The sequence below is a fragment of the Camponotus vicinus genome, unplaced genomic scaffold (assembly GCF_025532165.1).
Source record: "Camponotus vicinus isolate PSW18456_S1 unplaced genomic scaffold, iyCamVici1.0 SCAF_2, whole genome shotgun sequence".
Taxonomy (NCBI): domain Eukaryota; kingdom Metazoa; phylum Arthropoda; class Insecta; order Hymenoptera; family Formicidae; genus Camponotus; species Camponotus vicinus.
The window spans coordinates 16751268-16779262 of NW_028141956.1; the positions used below are offsets into that span (position 1 = coordinate 16751268).

A 27995-nucleotide genomic window follows, 5' to 3' on the forward strand; every position below is an offset into this window, starting at 1 on the left:
TCTCTAGTTTCGCTAAAACCGTGTCTCTCCGTATCGCGGAGAACTTTCGCTGTCTCGACGCTATTATTAACGGCGACCCATTATCGTGACTAATCGAGACAACTGGTGAACCTTGCCAATCTCCTGTTTCACCCGGCTAAGACCACTTTCGGCGCTCCATCCCCTTTAACAATGTTTTCGAGCCGATCCGCTTTAAGGGATGGGCCTTTATTTAGGCTGGTGGTATGAGAGCACCGAAGTACGGTGTGGCGTCTGTACGCCTCCACGATCGTCGCGGTCGGTCTCTTTCTCTCTCTCTTTCTTTCTCTTTCTCCTCTTCACCCCCTTCGGTCTCCCCTTTAGTCAGCGACCTCATCACCCTCCGTTGCCTTCGGGGGTGTCGGTCGTCGCGGGGAAGGGGAGGAGGGGACTGGTTATCGATTAAAAAATGTCTGCCCTTCAAGACGGCCTAGGTCACGACCCGTCCGTCACACGCGCGCGCGTGTATCGCAAATTGTCACTTGGAACACCCACTGATACTCACTCCAGTCCTACAAGTATTATTACAGATGATTATCTTTTAGTCTGTGCTTCATTCATGTAATTTTGTATTCATGATATTTCACAGTTTTTTTCTATTTCTTTCTTGATATATAGTAGTACATTTATTTGGAAATCTAGTTAATTTGATTTATCATGTAAAATTGTTAAGCTTAAGACGGCATGTATGATATTCAATGTTTTACTCTCTTTCAACTTCATTTTTACCTCATGATAGCAGCTTGACATTAATTGTTTTTTTTTTTAAGGAATTTTTTAAAAACTAACAATATCATGTATAAATAATTTTTGAACATATGTCAAAAAATATAAAATATAAAATTTGCAATAAAATATATAATTGATGTAAGATCTCTGTATCTTTTCAAGATGATAGAGATGATGGAGAGATAACGTATAAAAAAATTTATTTCAATTATTCTTTGTAACAGACGATAGAATAATTTTGTATTAAAATTTAAAATAAAAATATTGTAAAATTTTTATTGATATGATATTTAGTTTGATTGTAATCAAAGGAAAATGTGCCAAGTATACATTATTTTAAGTTGTTATAATATAACATACTATTATTATCAATTCATTTTAAAAATCATTATAAAGAATTAATGAGAGATCATTTCCTTTCTCATTTCTTTTGAATAATAGATCAAATAATTACAAGTTTTCTGATAGCGATGCCAGATTTTGGAGAATAACAAATTTAAGAACAGCATGTTGTTAATTGCAATCTTGAAGATTTAACATTGCAATTTTTAAGAATATTTAAGAAGTGATTAAGAAATATATTAGACAATGCGATGTCAAAAAAGAAGAAGAAATATGTTACACCATGTTTTTTCGATTCAAGATTTTCAATCGTGTGTTTTAATCTTCATTAAAAATATTCAGTATTTCTCTACATCTCTTTGATGGCGCGACATGAAACATGCCCTACTTTGCCATTTCATTCTTTATGCCATGTATTATGTTTCACGACACCTTTTGCGACGCATTACGAACGAATCGTAACACATTATATGACGCAAGTAGTTAGCAGCGAAAAGTTACTTCAACCGGTTCAAAATATTCCAATAGTTAAGACGAATGTACGATGCGTTTCATTTTGCATGCTCGTAATTTTTATTGTAATCTTATAATCATTTTATGTGTGATATTCGATTTGTATTAGCTTATATTTGTAACATTAATTGAACGTACATTTAACAAAATTCAGGCATCCAGAATCGAAATCTAGCCTCTTACTTATACTTGAAATCATGATATTATACATATAATATGACCAGAAATAGTTTCATTAATATCCTTTATATTGACAATCCGTCAATATTCCTCATTAGATTACATAATATTTAACTCTTGAAATATTGCAAATATATATCACAAATATATGTGTATACACGTATGTGTATTTGGTTAAAAATTTTGAACTAAAAAAGGAAACGTTGAATACAATTTCAAAGAATAAACGATAAAAGTTCTTTTCTCTTTAAATTTTTGACATTCTTATTTCGTATGTATTTATATGCAGAAATAATAAATTTAACAATAAATATTTGACAATATACAATTATAATGAACTTACATATGTTTTTAATAAAAAATTAAATAGACATTAACCGCACGGCTAAAGAATTAACAATAAATAATGGGGTTGGAGGTTCACTCCTTGCAACTGAAATCCTCCAATCGAGTGTGTCGCCGTTATAAGAAGGGTCCAAATATCATACGTAAGTGCGTAGGTGGTTTGCGACAGGTCAGGAGCACGGAGGAAGATATGGGTGACGAGGAGGTAGGGAATCAAAGAGAACGAGAGAGAAAAAGAGAAAGAAAGAAAGAGAAAGAGAGAGAGAAATACGATAGAAAGATGGAGAAGCAAGGATGGAGATGTATAGATATAGACGGGTGACAAGGTGGGGCGACGGGAGAGGGACGGTAAGATCGGAGGGGACAGACAAGGACGGAGGATAATCGATAGACATGGCTAGACGCCGCCCCAGACAACCTTTTGCCTTAGCTTAAGGACACACCGACCCTTAAACAATTTAGCCCACATAAACTGATACGCACCTCATTCCACGACATTTATTCAGGATCTCGTCATCATTCAGATCTTGGAGATAAAGCTCGTTTTCTCTTTCTTTCTCTCTCTCCCTCCCTTTCCTAGGTTTGTACTGACTTGTAATCTTTGACTACGCATTGTCACTTTGCGGTTTCATCGAATAGTTGATGCCACAGCGATATTATCAAACGTTCTTAAGCATATGTCGGGTAGAATTAATTAATGCAGAATATTAAATTTGATCTTATTAGATGTTCCTTTTTTTCGAGTTTATTCGGCTTGAATGTTTTTGACTATTAAAAATTTCTCAAATATTACATGTATATACTTATCTTCTATACTCGTGGACAAAATTAACGCATAATTTTTTTTTCACTTTTTCTTTAAAAGCTGATATTTAAATTTTAACGAAAAATTTTAAAGAAAAAGTAAAAAAAAATTATGCGTTAATTTTGTCCAGGAGTATGTTTATCGATATATTTATCTTTTTTGTAAAATCGTAAAACTTGTATTGAGATGCATCAAGTAATTAATAATTTATGTGATTTGATGTGTATTGTGATTTGATTGTAAGATTGCTGTTATGAAATAATGTTTGTGTATAGTGTGACATCAAAAGAGAATTAATATGGAAATATGTAATTATTTCTTGAGTGACATCGGTGCATTGCACTGCATTGATTTATTATTTATAATAGCATCGGATCGTATGTAGGCATTAATAATTCAAAATGGCCGCGTACCGTAAGAGCTTCTATGGCCGGCACCATAGAGATTTCTGTAGTGTGATAAAAAAAATAAAGGAGGGTTCTCCGTGACAGCGACCAATCGCGCTACTCTCCGATCATATCAGTCGACTTAATTTATTATTTTATGCATGCGTAACCTACAATAATGACGCAAGATGTACAAAGGTAGCGTTTACTTAAATCTTGAGGCACTTTTTATAATAAATGCATAACAATGCATTGTGTCAGCTTGGACAACTTTATCTATAAAAAATTTTCAAATACATTATCAAAGGTAAAAGCAATTCCCTAAAAATAACTTAATTGTATCAATTTTAAATTTCAGAGAATTAGAATGTCTCATATTTTGAAGTATTAATTTACAATTGGAATAGTCTTAATACAACATTCTGATTAAATATAAGAAAATTACGTACTATATAATGTTGCGTTTTTCTATGTTTGAAGCAAAACATAGAATATTATTTCTTGAAGGTATTAAAATTGGAATGTTACATGCAAACTGCTTTCCAGTAGATGTCTATAACGAATTTATTCCGACCAATTGATTGGATTTTCACTGATTTACACTATCGCCTTTTCTCTGCGTTAACTTGAAATAAAAATGATTCAGGAATGACTCGTAAGATCAATGTACTCGTTCATCACGAGAATCGCACGGGAATTCTTACGAGGACCATTCTAACGCAAACGTCTCTCGCGCCGGACAGAAGCGCGGTTCGATGTATGCGTATAGCTGATGCTCAGAGGGTAATGCTGGATGGAAAGGGTGGAAAAACCTACCTCAACTGGGACGTTGGAGGGAGGGTTCGTTCGCGATGGGAGAGCACAAGAGAAAAATAAAAAAAGCCGGAGCCGTGGAGGAGACGACGTCGTCGTCGTCGACGACGACGACGACGACGACGGGATATCTGGGTCGAGACTCGTCGTCGCCGACGTCCCGGCGCCAGGCATCCTTTTCTTTGGCTTTTTTCGACGGGCCGGCGAACGGAAAAACGACCAAAGATGGAAAAGTGCTGTGGTGCTTGGTTGTCCCGCGGTTTCTTCGCTTTATTCCGAAGAACGAGGAGGACGTATTTTGGCCGCATTATGTCGTAAAATGAAGTTAATTGATAATTTTTTGAAGAAGGTCCTTGTAAATCTCTCCCACGCTACGAGTTTCTTTGCCCAAGATATAATATCTATAAATCAGAGTATAAATCATAATGTATACTAGTTAATTTATTATTTCATAAATAAGTATATTTTATTTAATATATATATTTCTATTAGTATATAAAAAAGTTGTAATGACAAAATAGTATATTGCAACATTTTTTTATTTATCAGAAGCAAGAATATAAATGCATTAACAATTAAATTTTTTTCACACTTTTTTTCCATTCTTCAATATTATTTGGATCAGGTGTTATTATTATTGAAATATCGTTGTGTTATTATTAACAGAATTATCTACATTTTAAACTTATTGTTACAATTTGTAATTTATAAATTATTTATATTACAAATTAATATATTTTAGAAAATAATATTAGAGCAGCAAATATAAGAGAAAAAAATTGCTAAGGAAATATGTCTGACTCATTCGCTTGTACTATTATGCTCTATATTTATATGCATATTTTTATATCTACGAGGGGAAAATTGTTAAAAAAAAAAACGGATTTTCTAATCGTAACCAAAGATCCTTCGGTCATTCTCGAATTCGAAACGATCGTATCGATCTCGCTTCTGTGGAATCTAACGGGTTGAGAAATCCAGGTTGGCGAGCTGTTCGCATTTAATTTTGTAAGGGCGAGGAAAGGGTGAATGGGGGGAGAGCGAAAACTCTCGTCGCGCGAGAGCTGTCGGTGTAAAACTGGCGGAAAGCCGCTGCTGGCCGTTACGCGAAAGTTAGAAGTTAGTTACACGGGGGTGGCCGCCCCTCATCTGCATATCCGCACACTCTACCCCCTATTCCCTACCTCCTCGTTGCCGTCGCATCCGTCGCACCCCTTTCCCTTCTCCACCCTCGTTTCCGAGTCGCCCCGATCTTCCTTTAACCGGCGTGCTGCCATCGCAAGCTGCTCAACAAGTGGTTCTTCGGTTTAGCGCCTGGCTTAGCGCTTCTTTAATTTTCGTTGCCCTCTTCTTCGTGGCCTTCTCGTAACTTCGTTACCTCGCTCTTCGTCTCTCGCCAAGCATGCTGTTCTTTGAGCGGAGCGAATGTTATAGAATCGTCAAGTTTTAATGTAATATAATATAAATCTCTCTTCCACAATCTTCTTGTCGTATATTTTGTCAGAAAATATCTTCGAAAATATGCTAATTCCTTTTCTATGTATTGTAACTTTTTAATTCACATCACAGGCTTGAAAAGAGATAAATCATATATTTTAATGAAATATTAATAAAAATTGTATAAAATAAATAATTAATATTCATTAAATATTTTATAAAATAAAATTTTATAAAATAAATAAATTTTATAAAAATTAATATAAATTTTAATCAAATATTGACAATAGGTACCAACAAAATTCTCAAAATTTATTTTTTCAATTATAGTGATAGCGAAATAATGATGTACTTTGCTTTATAAGTAATAATAGGATAGGAAAGTATAGAGAAAGCAGGGGTTGCGCACGATGCGTTACTTCATGGTGCTTGAAAGGGTGACTTCTCACGCGAGTGGCAAGCACGCATTCGCATGCGTGACGAGCGTAATAACGATAATACTCTGGGCTCTGAATGACAAGAGGGACAGCCGTTTCCCGGAGGATGCGACGCGGAGAAGCATGAGAAATTGAAGACGGAATCGAGCTTTTCGTGCATGGACGATTGTACGGCGCCGGCGAACTTCTTCTCTTTCGATTTTCGCTCCGCCCCGTAAACCAAAATACAAATAATATTGTACGCGGAATGAGACACCGCGGTGGAGAGGAAAGGGTGGTGGCGTTCGGTGGTTTCATCGGGCTATTTAGGGCGGAAGGAAGAAAGGGTTCTCCAATAGTGCGAAGCTATCTGCATACCAATGGTACAATGGTAATTAGGGATGCACCGTTAGAGGCATTAGAGGCATTAGAGTGCGTCGAGCTCTCTTCCCCGCCTTTTCTCTCGCTCTACTGGTGCTTTTGCTCCGATTATATCCTCCGTTAAAGAAGAGAATGAATCTTTGAGACTGTCGGGGAGTCACGTTCCTTCTCTCTCCTTCCTTTTTCCGGATGCTCCACTGCGTGTGTACATCCGAGCTAACCCGAAAAGCTGATACCACTCGAGAAGAAGCGCGTCACTACCTGCGACCGCGGCCTATCTTTCGTCGGTTATTTGTGAACGTTTCGTAAAACGAGGCTACGGTGTATTCGTGGCGCCGATTAGTCCGTACTTTAAGCTAACTGGCATGAATATTTTACATCGATCGATCGTAACGCTCGAGACCTACCGAAAGTGATCGGATTATTTTATGAGTTCCAATGAATTTTTCCTCGTTATAACGTCATTCTTCAGAAAAGTTGACAGACTTCAATACGTTTGAAATCGAATTAAGTTGATTTATTATTTTTTTTCTTTTTTACAAATCGCATAAATAATAAACTAAATACATGTTTGTGTTTTAGAAACGAAGATAATTGGTTATTCGAATTGTCACACACACACACACACACACACACACACACACACATTAGAAGGCTACATTAAATCTACAGATCCTCGCTGATATTCCTTCTTCTTTTTTACTTTTCTTATCCAATATCTTTCTCTAAAATAAATAATCTCTAAGAAAAACAGCTATGTAATTTAACATGCGTTAAGTGAGATTCATCGCTTTGACACTGTAGTGTCATCTATACAGTGGTGGGAGATTAATTTAAGAGACGTCGAAAAAAAAAAGTCTGCGCTTAGAACCATGTTGCTTTTGACACTCGTCAAAGTATTCTTCGGATATACACAGATGCACACGATATACACATAGCATCGCCGTGATCTTCCAAACCGCCCCTACTTCTTCTCTCTCGCTTCGAGCACACGTGACACTCGCACACATCGATTCCTGGATGTGTGCTTTCTGGTCGTCAGAGCGCATGCTGCACTGCGCACAATTCCTACCACCCCATCCACCCACTTCCACCGTCGTACCTCTTTTACCACCCTGACGCCACCGCCCTCCCCCGCCCCCGACTCCAAACTCTCATGCAGCGCGCCATGCAACCCCCTAGGAGGCGACTCTTATTATTTCCATTTTTCCAATTCGGTTGGGGGGCGGGAAGCGAGCGTGCAACACACTCCCCCACCCCCTTCTACTTCCTTACCATCTTCTCCCCCACCCTTCGGACCGTCTCCATCGCCCTCTTACTTGCACCCCCTTCTCAGGTGGCCGGCCGAAGGAAAAATATCTATATTTATCTGTTTCTTCGCGGGCTACGTCTCCCTACCCTCATCCCCCCTCGCCGTACTCCCTTCTCTCCGCAATACCATCCTCCGCCTCCACCTTTCGAGATTCTCTCTGTCTCGCGTACTTTCTTTTTCCTTCTCGTTCCTCTTACTTCTTTCTCCTTCTTACTTCCATCTACCACTTCTTACCACGACGCGGCGCCGCGCGTCCGCGAGATCGACGAAGAAGGAGAGGGTGGAAAAGATTAGGAAAGACAGAGAGGATTGGAGAGAGCGTGAGAGCCGAGAGGGAGGTAGGGGGAGGAAAAGGAAGTAAAAGACGGAGGCTACTACGGCGTCGACGACGACGACGACGACGACGACGACGACGACGACGACGACCACGACGACGACGACGACGTCGACGACGCCGGCGGCTACGGCGAAGCGTGCGCGTCTTTCCTTGGTCTCAAGCGCGAGAAAGAGAGATCGCGAAGGAAGGAGACGGCGGTAGGAGTAGGAAGGATAGAAAGGGAGAGAAGGACGGAGAAAGAGAGCGCCGAGCTTCCGCTTCCTTATGCTCCGCCGCGGACTGCATCAACCAGTCGCGCGGTCGCGCTCACATAAGAAACTGGAATTCGAGAGGCCGACCCCCTTCTCGAGTCGCCGCGCAGAACAGAAGGAAGCGAATGGTTACCGGCGAGTGTACGTCGCGGTTGTCGCGAGACTTACCCCGTCGCGCATTTAACATAAAGCGAGAAAACGCGTACGTGCACCGAGGGAAGAAACGAAAATCACCTGCGCTCCACTAAGGCTCGAGTGCGACTGAACGAATATTTACCCCCACCACTGCTCTAGCGAACGGCGCGAAGGGAGCCTTACGTCGTCCGCGATTTACGAGGGGCCCCGGTGGGCCCGACAGATCGCGGGCCCGAGCGAGGTCCGTCGGTGCCGATCGGCCGCACTTGGCTCGACGACAGTCGCGTCATTCACGCCAACGATGAAGAGAGGGGGGCCGCGCGGCCTCCTGAACGAGTTCCACGAATACGCCACGAGAATGACGCCGCCGGACGTGACGGAGGCTTAAGGGGATGCTACTCGATGCCACCTCGCGTCACCGAGGAAGATGTTTCTGCCTCTTTCAGTGCTTCCTCTTCCTCTTCTTCTTCCTGGCGACGGAGAGATCCGACCAGGTGGAGGAAGGCGAGTTCGGGGAAGATGCTGCGTGTTCTCGCTAAGGGATAAATCTTAACGAAGAGGGGGCAACATCGACGTTAATGTCGCGAAAACGGGAGAGATCCCAGACGATCAACCAAAGTTCCTATTTTTCACGTGTTTTAGCCCAAAGATTAGAAAATTAAGGGAGCGATAATTAGAAAGAAATAAGGGAGGAAAAGCAAGAGGAAGAAGAATAGAAACAGAGAGAGAGAGAGAGTAAAAAAAAAGAGAGTAAAAAAAAAGAGATGAAAGAGATCGAGATGACGCACGTCGAAACCTCGTGTCCGCGACGAGAATGGAGCCTCCCGCGCTAATTAACCAGCCAATTAGAAAGCCCGCGGCCATGCGTAATGAGCTGCGCGCGCAAAAGTTCCTAAATGTAACGCGGTCTTTTTTCCTTCGAATTCGCGCCGGTCGCAAGACACGGCGCGCACTAATAATATAAATTTAAATACGTTAAAGAAACGAAAGCTCCTTTTCGGCCGTATGAATCATGAGCGCGAAATAACAAGCGTGATTGAAAAGAAGCAGCGAGAGGAGGAGAAGAAGGAAAGGAGCGCTTTAGTCCTCGGTACTAGTCCGCTAACAATCATAGTGATAGTAATAATACAGTTAGGGGTTAATTGTACAACAGCGAAGAGCGCCTTCTCTGCCAAGACGAAAGAGAGAAGGCGGAATAAATAAGCAACGTACTTGTGTCTTATGGCGTCTTATTCCGCCAACAGGCAATAAAACAGAAAGCTCGAGGCGCGAACGAAGACGAGGAGACACGTCGTTTCCCTTGAATCCTTTTCCGTGCGAAGCCACAATGCGCGGAAGGAAACCTATTTTTTTCAAGGCAACATGGAACCTGTGGATGAATACACTCGACTTCGGAAGCCAACCTTGCAGCTCTTTAAGCGGTTTTTAACTGTACGTTAATGTGCCACGTGGGCTCTTGAAGCAATTTCCTAGACCGCGCTCACCGCGCGGCGTTTTTATCCTCTTAACTGAGTACGAAGTAAAAATAAATAAAAGGAGATTACTGAATAGATAAGCAAATAAAAATATATATATATACACAATTTAAGAACCTATTTAATTATATATTCCTATATACATATACAAGGAACACATGTACAGGTATTTTACTAGGTCCTTGCGATTTTGAAACTCACCCTTTGTTGAGATAAAGAATAGAAAAGCAAGCGAAGGAGACCAAGAAAGAGGTGCTTTTTTCGTGCATCGACATCCGGAAAGATATTTTTCACTGCGTCGGATTGGTGTAACGAGAACGGTAAAATGTCCACGATGAGTGTCGTCTCAAACTCTTCCGTCGAGGTGGACTCGGATTCCTCGAATGACGTGTCGAGCAAGGATGACAGCAGTGCCGAGAGAAAGTTTATTCTACGAAACGAGCTGTACAACAGCCTGCTGGCGAGCGCGTTAGGCAAAACTGTACTCAACAGGCATCTCAATTTCAAAGAGCAAGGGATTAACTTCAATCTAGCGAACCTAAAGGACAACTTAAACGCGCTCGGGGCACTGAAGGAGTTAAAGGACCTGAAGGGCTTGACCGTCAGCAGCGTGCCCGCCTTTCCGAGAAACTTGGCTCTTCATCGGGAAGATCACGATGAGGTTAGAGTCGTTAAAAAATTTTCTATCGTCGCATTGCTTGTTGTTGCAAATTGCTAATATTGCAACGTAACAATAGGCGACGTTATGCATGCACATCGTTAATTGTCTCTTTTCTCGCGTATAATGTTAAAGAGAAGGCTACAAATATGATGAATTCGAATATAATTTATATATTCATGTGCTTGTGTTTTTTTACTATATATTATGTAATTCTAAATATGTTCATAATTTTACATACATGCATCATTCGCGCTAAAATGAAGAAAATAGAGTTAGAGATTTTTCTGAAATATTCCTGTAACTGTGCGTTTGTTTAACAAACATCACATGGGTATATTATTTATGATATGTATATTAGGAGGATATAAACGGAAGTGATGGAAAAGCGCCAAGTATGGGGGGACGTAAACGATGTCGGCAATGATCGTGAGGATAGTTAGCGAAGAGTTAAAGGCCGGTTGACAGGTCGGCGAAACTGTTTGCGAGATAAAGCATGTCTTAACGTGGCTGCTTGTCGGTCGACGGTATTATAAATTGTCAGTTAAAAAGTTACAGCATAGTTAACGGCAACGAGAGTTTTCGCGTAACAAAAGTCTGAAACGCAAGGCCATGTCGAGAATTTGTTTGTTTGAGTAACATTCTGTTTTCTTGACAATTCTTTTCGAATGTTCTCAATGTGTTTTATTTCAGAATCTTGATGTTTATCACATGATTATTTGTCTCGATTTTTTTTTATTCCGAACGAAGATTGTATTTTTACAATTAAGTTGCTTTATTTACGCTGCTAATCTTTTTCAAATTTTCTCCATGCGACTATAAGATCGGAAAGAAAATTTGTACATAAATTAGAAAAATTGCGTTCGAGGAAAGATAGTGATTATATAATAGTGATTATATTATTAATTTTTTGACGATAAATTAGTAAAATAAGTATATAAAAGTGATTGTAAATTTTTAAAATAGTTTACGAATTTATTTAAAATTTAAAATTTAATTATAATTGTATTTACTTTTATATTAATATTAATTTTTGTCATTTAATACAATGTTTTTCATCATGTTTACACGCAAATATATTATTTATAAGTGGCAGTTTAAATATTACTTTAAACAAAAATATAAATTTAGTTTTTTTGAAATTGATCTTGATTGACGCATTTTAAATTTATTTTTGTTCTAATTTATTAATTTGCTACAACACACTAAAATGTGCTGACAGTTATTTCCTATTACCTTCTTTTATTTTCACTCGAATTACAAAGTTTTCTTGGCACATGGTTTTAGTCACAGCGTTTACAACGATTCATGACCCAAATATACGTACACCTGCAGATTTGCCTCGTTTCAATTGTACACAACTTATTTTTTTTTTATATGATTCAGAAGAGATGATTTTTTCTAAGACATATCTAGTCGATCACATATATGTATTTATAATACATGTATTTACAATATAGAATTTTCATCAAATTATATTTTTTACTATGGAAGAGAATTTAATAATATTTTTATTATTATTATAAAGAAGATTTTGATTTAATTACCGTTTTTTTACTGCATCGAAAAGTTTAATCGAGATAAAGCACTGTCAGCTTATAATCGATAGATCGATAAACGAACGAATGCATATTCGAATACCAAACTTTAATTAATTAACAAGTAATTACTTCTCGATCTGGATGTTATTATATTTAGAACTATTGAACCCAAAGAAAAAAATATCACGGACGTCGTACTGCGTGCTTCGAGACCGTGCAATTAAGTAGTCGCAATAATGAAATGCGTCATCCCCCTTTGAGGCTCCCTTAAGAAATAACACCCTTGGTAAGCTCTAGGGGATAGTTATTTGAGAGACTAATAATCATGCTTGCGATTCGTAACACGTTTTTCTCACGATGCACCGCTGCACGAACAATTAATGATTTGAATCTAAACCCCCCTTAATTAATGATTTATCGCGATTAGTTAGCTGTGTCAGAAAAAACCAAAATTTTATTTCACGCGTAGAATTGATACTCGATTATTGTAAAATTATTTATAAAAATCTAATACATATATTATAGATTTAAAAGGAGAAAAGTAATAATAAATAAAAAAAGAATATTATAATATTCATAAAAGAAAGAGAATAGATACTTGTTTTAATTATCATTAAATTTAGGAAGAAATAATTGTATCGCTCTAGAGCATCCGCTCTGGAATCGATTTTTAAGAGTAACAATTTAAAAAAAAAAATGTTTCTTTAATCTGTTGACAGCGGAACAATTTTTGTGTGCAAGAAAAGGATTACACATATTGAATTTGGGAAAGGGTGTTATTAGTAATATTGAATTTCAACACAATTTTGTTCGATGAATATAAAGTTTTTCGTTAGAACGGAAACGGATAATGCGCCGATATCGCGTACAAAAGCGAATCACGAGAGCGTTCTGCAAAGATGATTTCAGTTGCATCTACTTTTGTAACAGTCGCCGTGCTCATCGTTTCTCTCTGCATTCGACGACATATCGATTGGCTATCGCCTGCGCGACGTACATTTTCTCTTCTTTGTCTGAGGCTATGAATTTCTTACGATGTCTCCCGCGGTCGATAGTGCCGCAAATCGGTATAATTATACTCGAATTTTGTAAATGTGTGTATGTTGACCGCTATACACATATAGAATAATCTATACGTCATGATGATCAGATTTTCTTACGATATATTCGTGAGAGATTTAAAGATGTGAAATGTGAAAATATCTTTCAATTTTCTTCCAACAAATATTAGATAATAAATAATTAGTAGATGAATTATATAAGAGCATATTTTATTGCATGAAATAATTACAAGAATATAAGATGATATCTCTAAGCAGTTAAAAATAATAATATTATAAATTTAAATTCTGTCATTTCCTGTTTAATTTAATATCGCTCAATTCACTGCGACTGACAAATTAGAAGCGAACTTTGCAATGGAAAGCCATGTGTAATGAGTTTAGGCATTTTTACGTCAACAAATTTTTTGGCTTTACGCCAGCCAATTCATCGATCAATTTATTAATGGGCTAACTCTTCTCGCGCACTCGATCATGAATACCTAATGCTGCTTTGCCAGCAGACAAGAATGAACGAGTTAAATAATCATCATGATTAATGCAAAAGAAAGATCCCGTTCAAAATCTATCAAGTCAAAGATATCGACTTTTGTAATTAATTATACTTGTCAATTTTAACGTTTTTAGAAACAATGACACGCGCTAAATTTTTTCTGAAATTAATTATTTTTACAATTTCTTAAATATATTCGTGCGCATAATATAAAAAGAATAAGCAAAATATTAATATAAATAATTTAATACGTAGAAAAGAACATTATAAAAGAGAAAGATCAAAGATATGATTTTTATTTACATTCTTTGACAATTGATTTTTTTATGAAGTAATCTTAAACATTTTTAAAAATTTTATGCTTAATATATGCTTAATGGATTTATGCTTTTTTACAGAAGAATTCATTCGCATGGTCGGAGGGTGGCGAAGAAGGCGGTGGTGGCGGTGGTGGAGGTGGCGGAGGGACGGGTGGGACCGGAACAGGTGGTACAGGCCCAGCGACCACCGGTAGCGGTGGTCTGGCCCATTGGGTTAGTGTCATGGCGGAACACATTCACAATCCGCACTCGGCCACTGGCGTCGGTGTTCACCATCAACAACAATCCCCACCTCAGCCGCCTTATCCGTGGAACAATGGCCTTTCCAGTGACGTGAGTACGCTTTTATTGCAATTCATTTATACTGACGTTTCAACATGTTAACAACTACACTAAAAAGCTACTAACGATTTTAAGATCTCCTAATCTCTTAGACTATTTTTCTTAAACTAATATCCCTCGATGAAAATAATCATACCATTCTAGAAGATATTGTTCTGTACAAACCAAGCAAACAATTATTAACTATGATGACTATTATAACTACTACTATTGATATAACTATTATAATTATTACTATGGATTTTGTACTTATGTTATTTGATCTATTACTGTCTATAGAAAGGCTTAATAATTACGTAAAAGTAAGCACTTTTATAGACAGTAATAGTGAGGTAGATGAAATAAGTACACAATCAATTTTTTTATCCATCAAAAATTGTGGCATGTAGTCAATTCTTTATTCGTCAAAATGTGACACGAAAATCGTGCTCGTAAAGTAGATAATAATAGGAGCAACTCTAATTAACTTTTGTGTCTCTTAAAAGATTACAACAATCTAACAAATACCATTGAGTCTTGAATTATTCTCCTATAGCTACGTTTTTTTGCGGACTTGGCAAAAGCTGCAGTCGCGACAAAGAATTGATAAAAAAGAACACTGAAAGAAAGGAACGGTTAGAGAACGAAAAAGGAATAAAAAAGAAAAGAACGTTGGCTGAATTAAAAATGGCCGGAAGAAAGACACCGTTAAATGCGCAGCAACAACGGCACCAAAGCTTCGGAAATAGTAGAAAAAAATCCCCAACATCCTTTTTTTTTTTTAATGCGCGGTGTTAGCGGGACGGGGAATACTCTACCCCTGTTTTGATTTTGTTTTTTTTCCCTCCACCCTTTCGCGTGCTATCTCCGGATGAGAATCCTGCATAATTTAGACGAGACTGGATTAGAGGAGACCGTCAAGAGAGGAAGAGACAAAGACTGCGAAAAAGCAGGGAAAGGGTGAAGCAGTAAAATCGAAATGGAAAGGATGGGGGTGAGAGGCAAGATGGGGTACAAACGACTCGAAAAACGACAGCGAAAAAGGGCGCCAAAAAGGGTTGAAAATCGCTTTACATAGCAGTGTTCTTTCGTTGAGTTCCATCTCGGAATAAAAAAAAAAGGAAGAAAACAAATAGACGGAAGCGTGAAAAAAAGACTTTCGAGGAAGAGCAGTGAAAGAGCATGTATAAGCGCATTTGCATGAAAGAGAATAAATAAGAGAAAAGTGTGAATAACGATAATATAGTAGTAATTTGGCCGTTTAAATCGATAATGATAATTAGCGTTTTTCTTGCCTTAATCGGTTAAAGAGACTCATTTAGGATACAATCGAAAAGACAATTAACGAAAGAAACTGCTACGAAGGCATGACTCTTTTAAATTAAGAAAAAAGAAGAATATTTAAAATTGATATATCTTAAGTTTACATACATTTAAAATATATACTCTACTTCATTTTTCTCATTTCTAAGCGTCGCGCTCCCATTACTCAAAAAAGATCGTAAAGAATCTCGATCACAGAGGACTCGTTTGTTTTTCCAAGACTGAAATTAGGGTGTGCCTTCTATCTTCGTACGGTACGAAAAGGACCGGATTTGAATGTGAATAGAAGCGGCAGACATCTCGAGGACGCTCTTTATCGGTCGTAGAACCTGTAGCACGCGGAAGAGTTATCCCGAGGCATCGTTTATCGTCTCTCTTTTTCTCTCTTCCCCTCCTCCTCCTCTTTTTCTTCCTTCCGTTAAAGGTTCACCCGGTTTTTGTCTATGGTTATGGGTGCTCGCGCGGGACCCACGCCATGGGACTATCGCGGAGGCCTCGGGAAAAAACAAGGAACTACGACAACGGGGGGACGATTTAAATAATCCGCGGCATGCTAATGTCTCTGGCATTCTCACGGGACACCGTCCGTGAAAGTTTTCGGAGGGGAGGGGGCGATAGATGGGAGAAGAAAAAGAACGAGCCTACAAGACAATCGGCCAATCTGCATACGGCGCATACGGGCGAGGAAGCGCTTTCACTCTTTGGCATCTCTCGAGGAGATGATCGTATTATCTCGTTGAACGATTCATGACCAGACGAATCGTCGTGAAACCGTTAGGGCTTAAATTAAAAATCTCCAAGATTTTCTCATTTATAACACGAATGAGCTATTAACTTCATTAAATCGATATTATCGTTATAATTTTACTATAAATATAATAGTTTTAATAATGGAATCAATATTTAAAAAAAGTGAAAAGAATATATGAGACAGTAATACGTAAGCGCACAGCTAACATTGTGTATAACTGTGTCATGTGCGAAATCAGTAACACGTTTTCGGAGGTTGTAATCTGTCGCCGGTTTCGCCCAGCGGGTGGTCAACCCCTTTTCCGGGTTTTTTTACGCCTGCCCGACCATAATCCCTTAAAACGCTTAGAGGCGTTCTTTAGGGTAATTTCTCTCGGCGGCGAAGAAGGGGTCTCATCCAGGTCCCGCGTCGTTTTATCCAACGAGATGCAAAACACCTTCGGCCGCTCTCGTATCTTTAGTACTGGTAGCACCCGAGATCGTCCTTCGTGCGAGAGGAGTCCTTGGCCTCGCGCGAAACACCACCCCTGACGAAGATTATGCAAAAGAAGACTCATCCATCCTTTTCTTTTCCTCCGTAACTATCCCCTTACCCCCTTCCCTCCACCTTATCTTCCTCGTTTCTCTTTCTCTTTCGCTCTTCCCTTCTCTTTCTCTCGTCATTTTCGTCCCCTCGACACGGTGTAGCTATACGAAAATTAAAATAATGGTTTGCGCAACCCCTGCAGCATTTTTTTACTTCTTCGATCGGCTTTTTCTGCGCGCAGCTTCGGCGCGGCAGCGACAGCCGGCATGCAAATCGCGCAACGGGATTTTTGTCTCCGTTTGGCGAGAGACAAAAAAAAATGGGGAGAAGTAAGGCATTGTCTCGGTACCGGGACCGTTCGTTAAGGGACCAGCGCCGAAATAAGATTTTTTTTTCTATCTACGCGGAGCCTCTGGGTGACGAAGCCGTCTTCTCCGATTGGCTAATGAATTCGTAGGGCAACGCGCTGCCACAGAAAAAAAAGTAGCAGAACCAACGGATGCTTCGCATGAAATAAAATGAAACGGTGGAATGAAAGTTTCGAATGAAGAAATTTATATCGCGTCATTGTGTAACAAAAAAACATTTTGTGATACAAAAGTTTTTACGTCTGTATTCAATATCTTTTTCATATGAATAGGAATACATTTTATGCATATTGAAATATACTCTCTCCTTTTTCATAAAATTTTTCTCATGTATCATTTTTTTAGTAGATACTATTATTTTTTTATTAGTTAAAATTTGATTAATTAAAATTATTATAATTTATATTAAATATGTTGAGATATTAATTTGATATATTTTTATATCAAATTAATATCTCAACATATTTAATATAAATTATAATAATTTTGATATATTTATATATTATTATTATATATTATTTTATTATATATTATTTTTATATATTATTTTAGCTAAAAATCTCATGATATTCACAATTATTTAAGTTATAGTTTAATTGCATTTTCTAGTCTTATTATTATATTTTCGATTGTGTAATTTATAATAAAAAAATCATCATAAGAAACATAACGGATATTATCATATACATATATTTTTAAATGATACATGTCTAAAAAGGCTGTTATATGACATAACGTTTCCGAATCTTGGGTTCTCATGGCTTCTTTCCTTTGCTTTTATCGTATCATCATCGCACTTCTGTTTTTCGAGAGCCATCCTTTACAGCGCGAAAAGGATTGGTAGTCGGTTGTATAACAGAAACAATGAAAGCACATAACGTTCACGCATCGACCTAACATAGAGTTCTTTTTGGTGGCGGTGTCACAACATTTGGGCCTAGAATAGAGTTATGACCGTCCTTTTTCTATATATATAGTTTCTAGTGTACCAACCCTTCCTTCTCGTGTTCGTCATTCATCTCCCTGCTCATCCATGTGGAAACAGTTTTCTTCAGTGATTTTTAGTCCTTCGTATTGTATTGTGTCTGACTCCGCAATGAATTTACTGTTATGTGACCGCTTGACTTAAAATTATATTTGTTATAAAAATGATATCTTTTGATGTACTCATACACATTCTTTCATTATAAAATTTCATACATATGTATTGAATAATATGTATTGAATAATACATATATATTGAATTTTTTTTACATTTTATATATAATTAGAAATTTTTTATTTTTATCGCAAATTTTTCGTTGCAATTATTAATCCAATTAATGTCTTATAATAATAAATGTAAGGAATATGTTAAAATATATATCTGTGAAAATTAATGTAATCAAAGAATAATTGTCAAAATGTATATTCAAATTTCTTCACATTTTGAGTATCATGGTTAACGGTAAAGGATTGTTAGCATGAAAATCGCGGTTGATCGCGTTCTTGGTCGACCGTGCCTCGAGACGTGACTGAGAATTCATCGCGAGAATGTACCGTTTTCCGCGAGGGTGCACCGTTAAAGGATTGACAAAAAAAAATTAGCACCCGTTCCATCGGGAGGAAAAAAAAGCAGCTTCGGATGCTTCCGGCATCCGAAGACGCGAACGGCGGCTTATTCCCGGAACCGATCCGGGTGAAAAAACCGCATATAGTTTCTCGGCGACGCGAGATAGCCGGCCCCGGGCGCGTACCGTAGGGGCGCGTATGCAGATGATGGTGAAAGCCAAGTACAAAGGGCCCATAGTCTCACGCTATTGTGCCGTGGCAGGTAAGATAAAAGTGGCTGGCCTGTGGGCCCGAGGTCCCTACATGCGGCTGCACCCTGAAAAACACACGCCGAAGAGAGAGCCTCGGGTGACCCGATCTAGTAGACCAGCTCTTGATGTCTCTTTAATTTTTATTAATGACGGCGAATTTGAATTTCTGCATCGGTGATATGGGAACCGCGCGCGACGCGTTTTTGAGGGATCGTCAGGTACAGGAGGAGGACGTACGTACCGAGAGGGCACGTCGTAAGTCGCGTACGTGACCGTGGCCCTGGGAGCCGCGCTTAAGGGAGATCCTCGTCTTCGTCATCGATCATAATTATCCGCTTTCGTACCTCGTTTGATTCGCGCTGCGACGACAGGTGAGGATTCTCCAGATTTTCCTGCACGATTTTCGGGCGCGAAACACGGCCACCGGGCCGAAAGCGTCTGAACAAACGCGGCGATATAAAGAAGTTGTCGTTCTTTTCAGAGCATTGCATTTCTATTTTTCAAACATATTAAAATATCCACAAAGAGAATTTAAATTATATGAAAGTGAAGTGGAATAGTTGAATTAATTAAATAATTGGATATAAAAACCGTCCTGCATGAAATATAATAATTTTTATACCCCTTTGTTTATATCGAAATTCTAGTAAATTTCTAATATTTCTTTTAATTTTTTTAATGATATCTTTTATGATATTGTGATATTCAATAAACGCGTCATGTAAATATAGTATTTTAGTTTTTTTTAATTATTATCATTTAGAACATGTAAGAAAATAACGTACATTAAATTATTCGATATGTTTATTTCACTCCTTTCTACTTACATAAAATATTTTTAAGTGTTAAGGAAATTAGCTTACTAAATTTAGCGCGATAATTACTTGTGCAAAGTGCTATTTAAAATTAAGTTTTTTGCTAAATTAATTGCAAAATGCAGTTTGCTTTTTTTTAAGATTTTATATTATTAATCATTTCTCCTCCGATTAATATTGTTAACAAGTGAATTATCTACGTTGTGTGATTAAGAAATCGGTTTTTTATCCCATTGCGCGCCTTTTCGAGAGATGAATGATTCATACGTAAAACGGCGCGGGATATTAAAAGAAGGCAATTAATACGTCGCGCATCGTCGTCTCTTCAAAAGTAACGCGCGGAGCAAAGGGCGCCGCGCAGAAACAGAGGGACCAGTGTTTTCCAAGGGCCACGTGTTTTTTAATGATGAGTAGCAGACGCCATCGCGTTACGTTCGATCGATCGTGACGGTTAAAAAATCTACGTTCTCGGAAATCGCTCATGCGACAATTTCTAATTGCAAAGTCAAATCATGTCAAATCATGTTTCTTAGATGACAAAATTGAATTTTATACTATTAATGAAAAATTTATATTTTTCTTCAGAAAGTATCCAAGACACTTTGTTAAGATATATTTTAAAAATACGAAATATCTTGATAATTAAATTATGTATGAATTATGTATTAAATGTGTATTAAAACATTTATTAAAAAATGTATTAAATTAATTCAATTTATTAAAAGTGTATTAGATGTATTAAAAATTGAAAAAAGTAAAATCCAAAATAATTATAAAAAAGAGAAATCCATTAACATTTCAAAAATTTAATGCATGAAAACGTTATATTTTTCAATGTCATTTTCGTAACTGAATCATCAAACTGATTGCTAACGAAAATATGATTTGATTTATATTATAAATATATCTATCATTAAGAAATAATGCAATAATCTGATAATATTCACAATTTATTATGGAATCAAACTATTAATCTAAGCTATTGAATCTTATGTGTATAATTTAAAAAATATATAATTTTAAAAAAAGTAATAAAAGCGAAAGAATTTTTTGGCTCTCGGATTGTGAATGGAATGTTGATTAAACTGAAGAATTATCAAAACAAATTTTTTTCGTATTAATAATCATGGTGCAAGCGAATACGTATCAAGAAAATTATAACCAGATATAGCAATTCAAAGTCGCGCAATTAAACTTTTAAGCACTTTCTTCTTACCACAATTAAGTTTCGCGAAACTTTCAACTATCTCGAGAGATTCTCAAAAAGTTTCGGTCAAGGTGTCGATGCGTTAAGAAAGTTCGATCACAAAGGACGACTGCATATCGCCGTGTTTATCCCGCGAATCGAACATTATTCGATTTTTAAAAGGAATTCATCATTCTTTACAATTTATTAAAGGGAAAAAGGAACGGAAAATGTTGCAAAAATTGTTGGAGATCTGGAATTATAGATTTAAAAATCGAGTGGAAATGTCAAAATTGATATTTGACTTGAAAGAAGTAATGAAAAGGAAAGAAGGATAAGATACAAAAGAAAGATGCGAAAAAATATTGACTTTTGAAGATAGTTATAGTCAATATTTCCGCCATCTTTTTTTAAATATTTGACGGATTTTAAAAAGAGATTTTGCACCATAAAATATTCAAGTTGCACAAAAAAATGATAGAATATAAGAAATGTATCTTTTATGAGAGAGACAGACTTTATATTTATTTAGAGAGACAAATTTTATATTTATTTAAAAAGTTGGTTATAAAATATTAGTTGTTTTTATTCTTTATATCCAGTTTTTTACTATAGAGTCAACAATTTTTTATTGAGCATTGCAATGAAATCAATTGTATATCTAGAAATACAACACACTGTTCGTTTTCTAAATGTGGACGAAAATACCGATTTATAGATAATGTCTTTAACAAAAGAAAGTAAATATTTCATGAAATTTATTTTCAACCTGCATTTAATGGAATTAATGCGGCTTGCTCTTGCAGTAGACAGGTCAAAGAGGTCACCAGATTTTATTTTCGCATCTTTCTCTGATGACTGATAATCATACATAGCAACATGGAGAGATACATTCTTAGATCTGAAAGAATATATCAACATGTATGCGTATATGTATGTGTATATAAAAATATTCATTAAATCATAAACGTGAAGAAAACCGCATATTTTAATATACATTTCTTCTCTCTTAAATTAGATTAACTGTTTTTGTTGTTAAATTTTATTTATTTATACATTTTATTTTATTTTAATATTAAATTAAAACTGTCAACTTAATCGACTGGTTTTGAATCGAAATATGAATGATATATGAAGCTATGATTTGCTTTAGGAGGAAGCTGTTTAGTCTTGAAAGTTTCTACGGGTGCTATAGTTCTCGGAAGCCGCAGAATTAAGGGCAATATTTCTCTCAGTTGTGTGCATTCGGGATTTTTGCTGTCGAGTGTTGTCCTCGAGAATACAAGCTTCAAGTGCACTCTTAGTCTAAGATCATTGCCTTCAATGAACGCCGATTTATTCTGTGACCGACCAGTGCGATTGGCGATTCCTTCGATACTGCAGAGCAATCGAGAATATTTTTATAAAGTACCGATTACACTCACATGCGCGCATACACAGCGGAGGAAGTCGCGGGTTCGTTCTTCGTCCGATGAAAGCGGGAAAGGGTGGGAAAAAGGGCGGCACTCGTAGAAATAGAAAAAAAAGGAAAAACAGTCCGGGATCGATATTGAACTGCGGAAAAAAGAAGGGCGGGAAAGAACGAAGGTGGAAAAAGGAAGAAATCGAGGAAGGCGAGCCGGGGGCTTTGAGGAACGACAGTATGCTGACGATAAAATGAGATTTTCAATACTTGCCTGGAAAATATTATGGAGATATTCGTCGTTCTCTCTCGTCTAGACGGATGAATCCATTATTTTCGCGGATTATATCAATATTAAGCGTTAACCGATTCTCCCATAAGGCACCGAATACGCAGTATCACTGTAAAATTATTTCGCTATATCAGCTAACGCGTCATCAAGTGTAGGCGAATAATTTGATAGAGTTTTTCCAATTTTTGCATCACCAAGAAATCTTAAATATTCTCTTCATTATATAAGGTAGTATGCAGGTATTGTTGCATATTTGAAATCTCTTTATGTCGTATTGTAGAGCATAACTATACCACCATTTCATCTCTTTAATCCGCGATAAAAAGGATTAATTAAAATAAAACTTTCAATTTAATTTGTATATTAAATCTAGTGTAAATAAAAATCAAGTGAATAAAGTTGGCCAAGTGGCTAAAAAACAATATAATATAATGAAAAAAAAGAAGACTATGTAACTTATATTGATAATCTTTTGTGTGTATGGCGCATGTATAATTGATGTATTAGAATGATTACAATAATTTACAATAAAATAGATAATCTCTCTTTTAACACGGAAAAATATATCGTGAAAAATATATAAAATTATATATATATATATTTAAAATATAACACGTGAAAACGATATGTGTAAATAAATTAATATAAAATGATGTGAATAAATTTACATATTAGTTTATTAATCTTTAAATTAGTTTACTACGACTTTCGAAATATGTGAAACTTAATTCAATGTTTGTTGTATTACCGTTATAAAATTGCGCGAATAGAAAAAGATTGTGCGATCCGAGCCAACTTGAGCAAAAGATAATATTTTATTCTAAAGATCGTGGAATATAACTTCTTCTGGCTACATGGTGAAAAGGGAAGAACGAACGCCTGGAAATGACGAGCATACGAAGGAAGAAAAAAACCAAGGAGAAATATCAGGATCGATATTCGACCCGGAAAAAGGAGCAGCGGCAGAATGGGGAAAGGGCAGGCGGGCAAGAGGGGAACCAGGAGCGCTCTGCCGAAGGGGTAGAGACACGGGGTGGGGGAGGGGGTCAGGAAGAAAAGTGAGAAAAAGGAAGCACCGCACATCGCAGAACCCGGGGCTGCACTTTGAAGAAACGTACAATAGCGAAACGCTTCCTCCTAATATTTACAGAAAGACATTCGCGTAAGTCGTAAAAACGTCTTCTTCGAATAATAACAAACAAGCTCCTCTTATCTTCCGTTAAAAGTTTACTACGCTGCGCGAACTATTACGGTCATTTCTGTGGTCATTTCTCGGGTGAAAAAAGCAGATCGCCCACGCGCTCGCGCGATAGAGTTTCGAGAGGCAATATGCAGTTTTCGTTGAATTGAAAATTTGCGATCAGTTTAACATTTCGATTAGAGTAATATTAATATATGATGACGTTAAATTAATACGACCGATTATCGAAATACCTCGCGCAAAAATTTCCAATATCAATGGCGGCACCTTCGTGTAACTCAAACTTCTATATGTAATTCAATTTATAATACGGAAAGTTGGCCCGATGACACGGATAGAAAGTTTTAAACTTGGCTCGATGATATTGATGAAAAAAAACCATTTCGACTACCTGACCTCCCCTGAGGTAATCCTTTCGTGATGCATCTTGGATGTTTCTAATACAGATTCAATGATCATCGATCAATCAACGCGAGCAACGAGGCTAGTGTTATTCTCATCCGCGAAAATCGGGTGACGATTTGCGAAGGCATCTTTTTCACGCTCATGTTGATCAAGATCGATCAACTGTGTGATGAATGAGTTGACAATATCGCAATGATATAATATATATTTAGTCAAATGCGCTACTTAAATGAATGCACTATCGATAAGAGAACATTGCATTGTAAATATATCATGAGAAAAAATGAAAAAATGCAAAGCTTTGTGTAATGTGTCACTCGAGTTAATGTATCGCATTAAAAATCGACGATACGGTTTTGTTAAGTCTAAAATAATTAACATTATAAGTTTTTATATTAAAAATATAAAACAGTATATAATCATATACACAATACATATAATTGTTATTGCATATTTATATATTAATTTTATATTTTTAATTATTATCTTTTCTATGAAATTATATATATTATATATATATATAATATTATATATATAATATATTATATATAATTATATATATAAAATAATATAATAATTTATTATAAAACAAATTATCTCATATATAATCTACGAAAATAAATTTAAAGTAGAAGAATCATTGACAATTTTATTTATATATAAACGATATTTAAAATAGTTCTAAAAACGAATGGAGTGTGTTAAATGGCGATTAAAATTTCACCAGCGTCCTTAATAACATAGATTAGCGTTCCGGAATCAGTTCAAGCTTTGAAAAAGGCCATTGAGTGATCGTATTATCGTATCAAATTAATGAGATTTTGCATCAATCAAAGATTTAACTGTGGCGCGTTCCGGATTACTATGTTGCTTCAGCATAAATCAATGGCGTATTCGCATTCGGATGACCGTTCATGTTGTCAGCGCCGAGCGTGCTTAAAATATATAAGTCCGAGAGCTCTTCGCAAATAGTATCGCAAATTTGCACGTATCATTTAACGCATTTCGGCAGCAGGTGCCACATATACTCTCCTTGTGCATTCTGTAAAACTGCTCGACACCTGTCTACAACGCTCGACGAATAAGATCGGCAGCCCCCTTTAATCATTGCACGAGATAAAAAACGCGAATCAATCGACGCATATGTTTCATAGATTCAAATTTGTTCTGATTATTATGGGTGATTTGATTCTTAGATTATAGGAGCAACGATGTTTATATTTCAATATTTATAATTTAATATATAAAAAAAATGTTATCATACATCTACGATATTCTAATGCTGAGTCTAAAAAAAAAAACATTTAAAATAATTGTACATTTTCATAGCTCAATGAACAAAAAATCTATTAACATATTTCAAAATTATTTATCGTAAAATTTTTTAATTTCTTGTATAATATCTTTACATTTCGCGAAATCAAACGAAGCACGTTCGCTTATTGAATTTCGCTCTACTAAAAATAATTTCTCGTTAGATTGGCGGCGCAAAATACGCATGTGCATACTTTGATGAGCGTGCATCGTTTGGCCTACAATTAATTCTCGTAACGTGGCATGCACAATACATGAAGAGGGAATAAATAAAAAATTGTAAATAATAACGAGGCTCGCTCGTTGCGCGGAATATGGCGTATGAAATTTGTATAGCGATACGAAAGATCATGGGGATTGTTAAATAAATTCCATCTCCAGAAAGGAGATATCCGCATTACCATTCTTGATGTACGGAAAAATTCAGGAGATTTGAACATTGAAACTGAAAATCTTGAAGCAAAAGTATAGCGCAAAAACGTTCTTGTTTTCCATCATTTCTCTGTAATAAATTACATATTCGCCCTTACGAAATGCTGCTATATTAGAGAAGAATTATGACACATCCTGTCACAGTTACAAACATGTTACTTATTTAAAAATCTGCTTGTGTGACAAATATATTCGTGTTATCCCTGTCGAATGCGGCATCGCGTCAAACGCACCGATTCGGAATCCCAATACGAGAAATATTTAGCGTTTCGAGGAGACCCTCGAGTGGCCGGATCGAGTAGCCACTTGTGTCGTAGTCGTCGGGAATAGAGTAGAGTATCGCGAAGACGTCATCGCAACCATTAGAAGGTCCCGATCTCGTTGACTCGTCGACCGTTCACCAACGGCCACTGTCCCTCTCGGAGGGACCTGGTTCAAGGGTGCCCAGCCGCTTCTCTCCGTCACCGCGTGAGAATTTTACGAAACAAACGGCCGTCTGTGTTCCGATGTTGTTTCTCCTTCTCCGCGCGACGTCGTTTTTGTTTCGTGCGCTTACTCCATATACATCTCTCTCGTGAATAAGACGCAGCACCGCGTCGCGTCGTCTAGTGCCAAGTGCTTCCTCCTGGACAGGAAGGATCCTCTCGAGACGACCTCGCGCATCTTAGGTCCGCCAAGCAGATATGTCGTACATTTTTGACAAGGAGCCGTCTGAGCGTTTGTCACTTAAAGAGGAGTTACATACTTTAAATATTTTTAATAACATTCGCGATAATCCTTGTCCCTCGAATGCACACAAGTTCCATTCGTCATATAAATAAACGAAATAATTTCGAAATTTATACAAAGTTCAAATGTATAGAAAGCGGAGAGATAACAGGGGATTAATTCTTTTAATATATAAAATTGTTCGAAAACAATATGTGTGCGCAGATTTTTCGTTGAAATATTTCGAGTGCTAATATCGACGGTTTGACACAAATGTCAAATTGTTCTTAAAATATCTACTCGATAATTAACAGGTTTCGTTATTAAGAAAACAATATCTTCATAGATATTATCATACGATGCAATCTCGCGTGACATTACGTCAAGAAATTTTGAGAATCAACTTTTTCCATCTCGTCTGTTCCTACATGCGAGAGTGAGATTTCCATAGACTATCCCTCGCGCTCGTCGCAATTTTACTTCCTCTCTGTTACCCTCCGGTGGCTGCACATCCTCCCCCGTCTGGATGCAGGGAATGCATCCGACGAGCGGGCGGGCGGCAAGGGGGAAGCGAAAGACGGGGGAAGGGGCGCCTAGACGGATAAAGGCAAAACTCGTGGAGCGAGGGGGTTGGGACGAGGCGAACGGGCGATGGCGGGGAGTAGGAGGAGGAGGGGGGTTTAGCGTCTCCGCTATTCCTCCCCCATCGAGCAGGTCGCGCGCTGAGTGCGCTGGTAAAACAGCCCCTTAAAACGGTTTTACTGCCGCGTACGGGGCGCAACGACGTCTAGACGCTAGGACCGTAAAGTTTGACCTACTCACCCCCGACCGGCTCGCCCCGCTTTCGCCTCCTTTACCTTCTTCGCCGTCTTTCAGCCCTCCCCCTCGTCGCTTGCTGTCGCTCTCGCTCCGTAAAGCTCGAGAGACACCAGCCGGCGTTCCCTTAACTCATGTACCATGGACCTTGAGAAGTAGGCCAAAGGGTTATACTCGGTGGTTCTCGTAAAAGAGACTTCTAACCTTATAGAGGTGCTCGACCCTTTTCTTTCAATTTCTCGAGTATAAAATAGCCGTTTGCCGCCTCATCGATTGATTCTTTAAAAGATTAAAATTTTGTTATAAATACGTAACACAGAATATTGCTAGTATGGCTTTTATTTTTAATTATATAATAATTATTGATCAGGCAAACGCGATTATAT

The 27995-nt window shown here is 37.3% G+C and overlaps 1 protein-coding gene across 3 annotated transcripts in view; it reads left to right on the forward strand.

The window, feature by feature from the left end:
- LOC145967589 (zinc finger protein rotund) overlaps nucleotides 1-27995 on the forward strand; it is a 149398-nt gene that overhangs the window by 40688 nt on the left and 80715 nt on the right. Inside the window, exon 2 of one of the 3 annotated variants that reach the window (XM_083092619.1) lies at nucleotides 14027-14281. In XM_083092619.1, the coding sequence (XP_082948745.1) occupies nucleotides 14027-14281 (255 nt within the window). Of the gene's footprint in view, nucleotides 1-9880; nucleotides 10537-14026; nucleotides 14282-27995 lie in introns of those variants that run through there. The other 2 variants (XM_083092620.1, XM_083092621.1) reach the window with 2 other exon arrangements.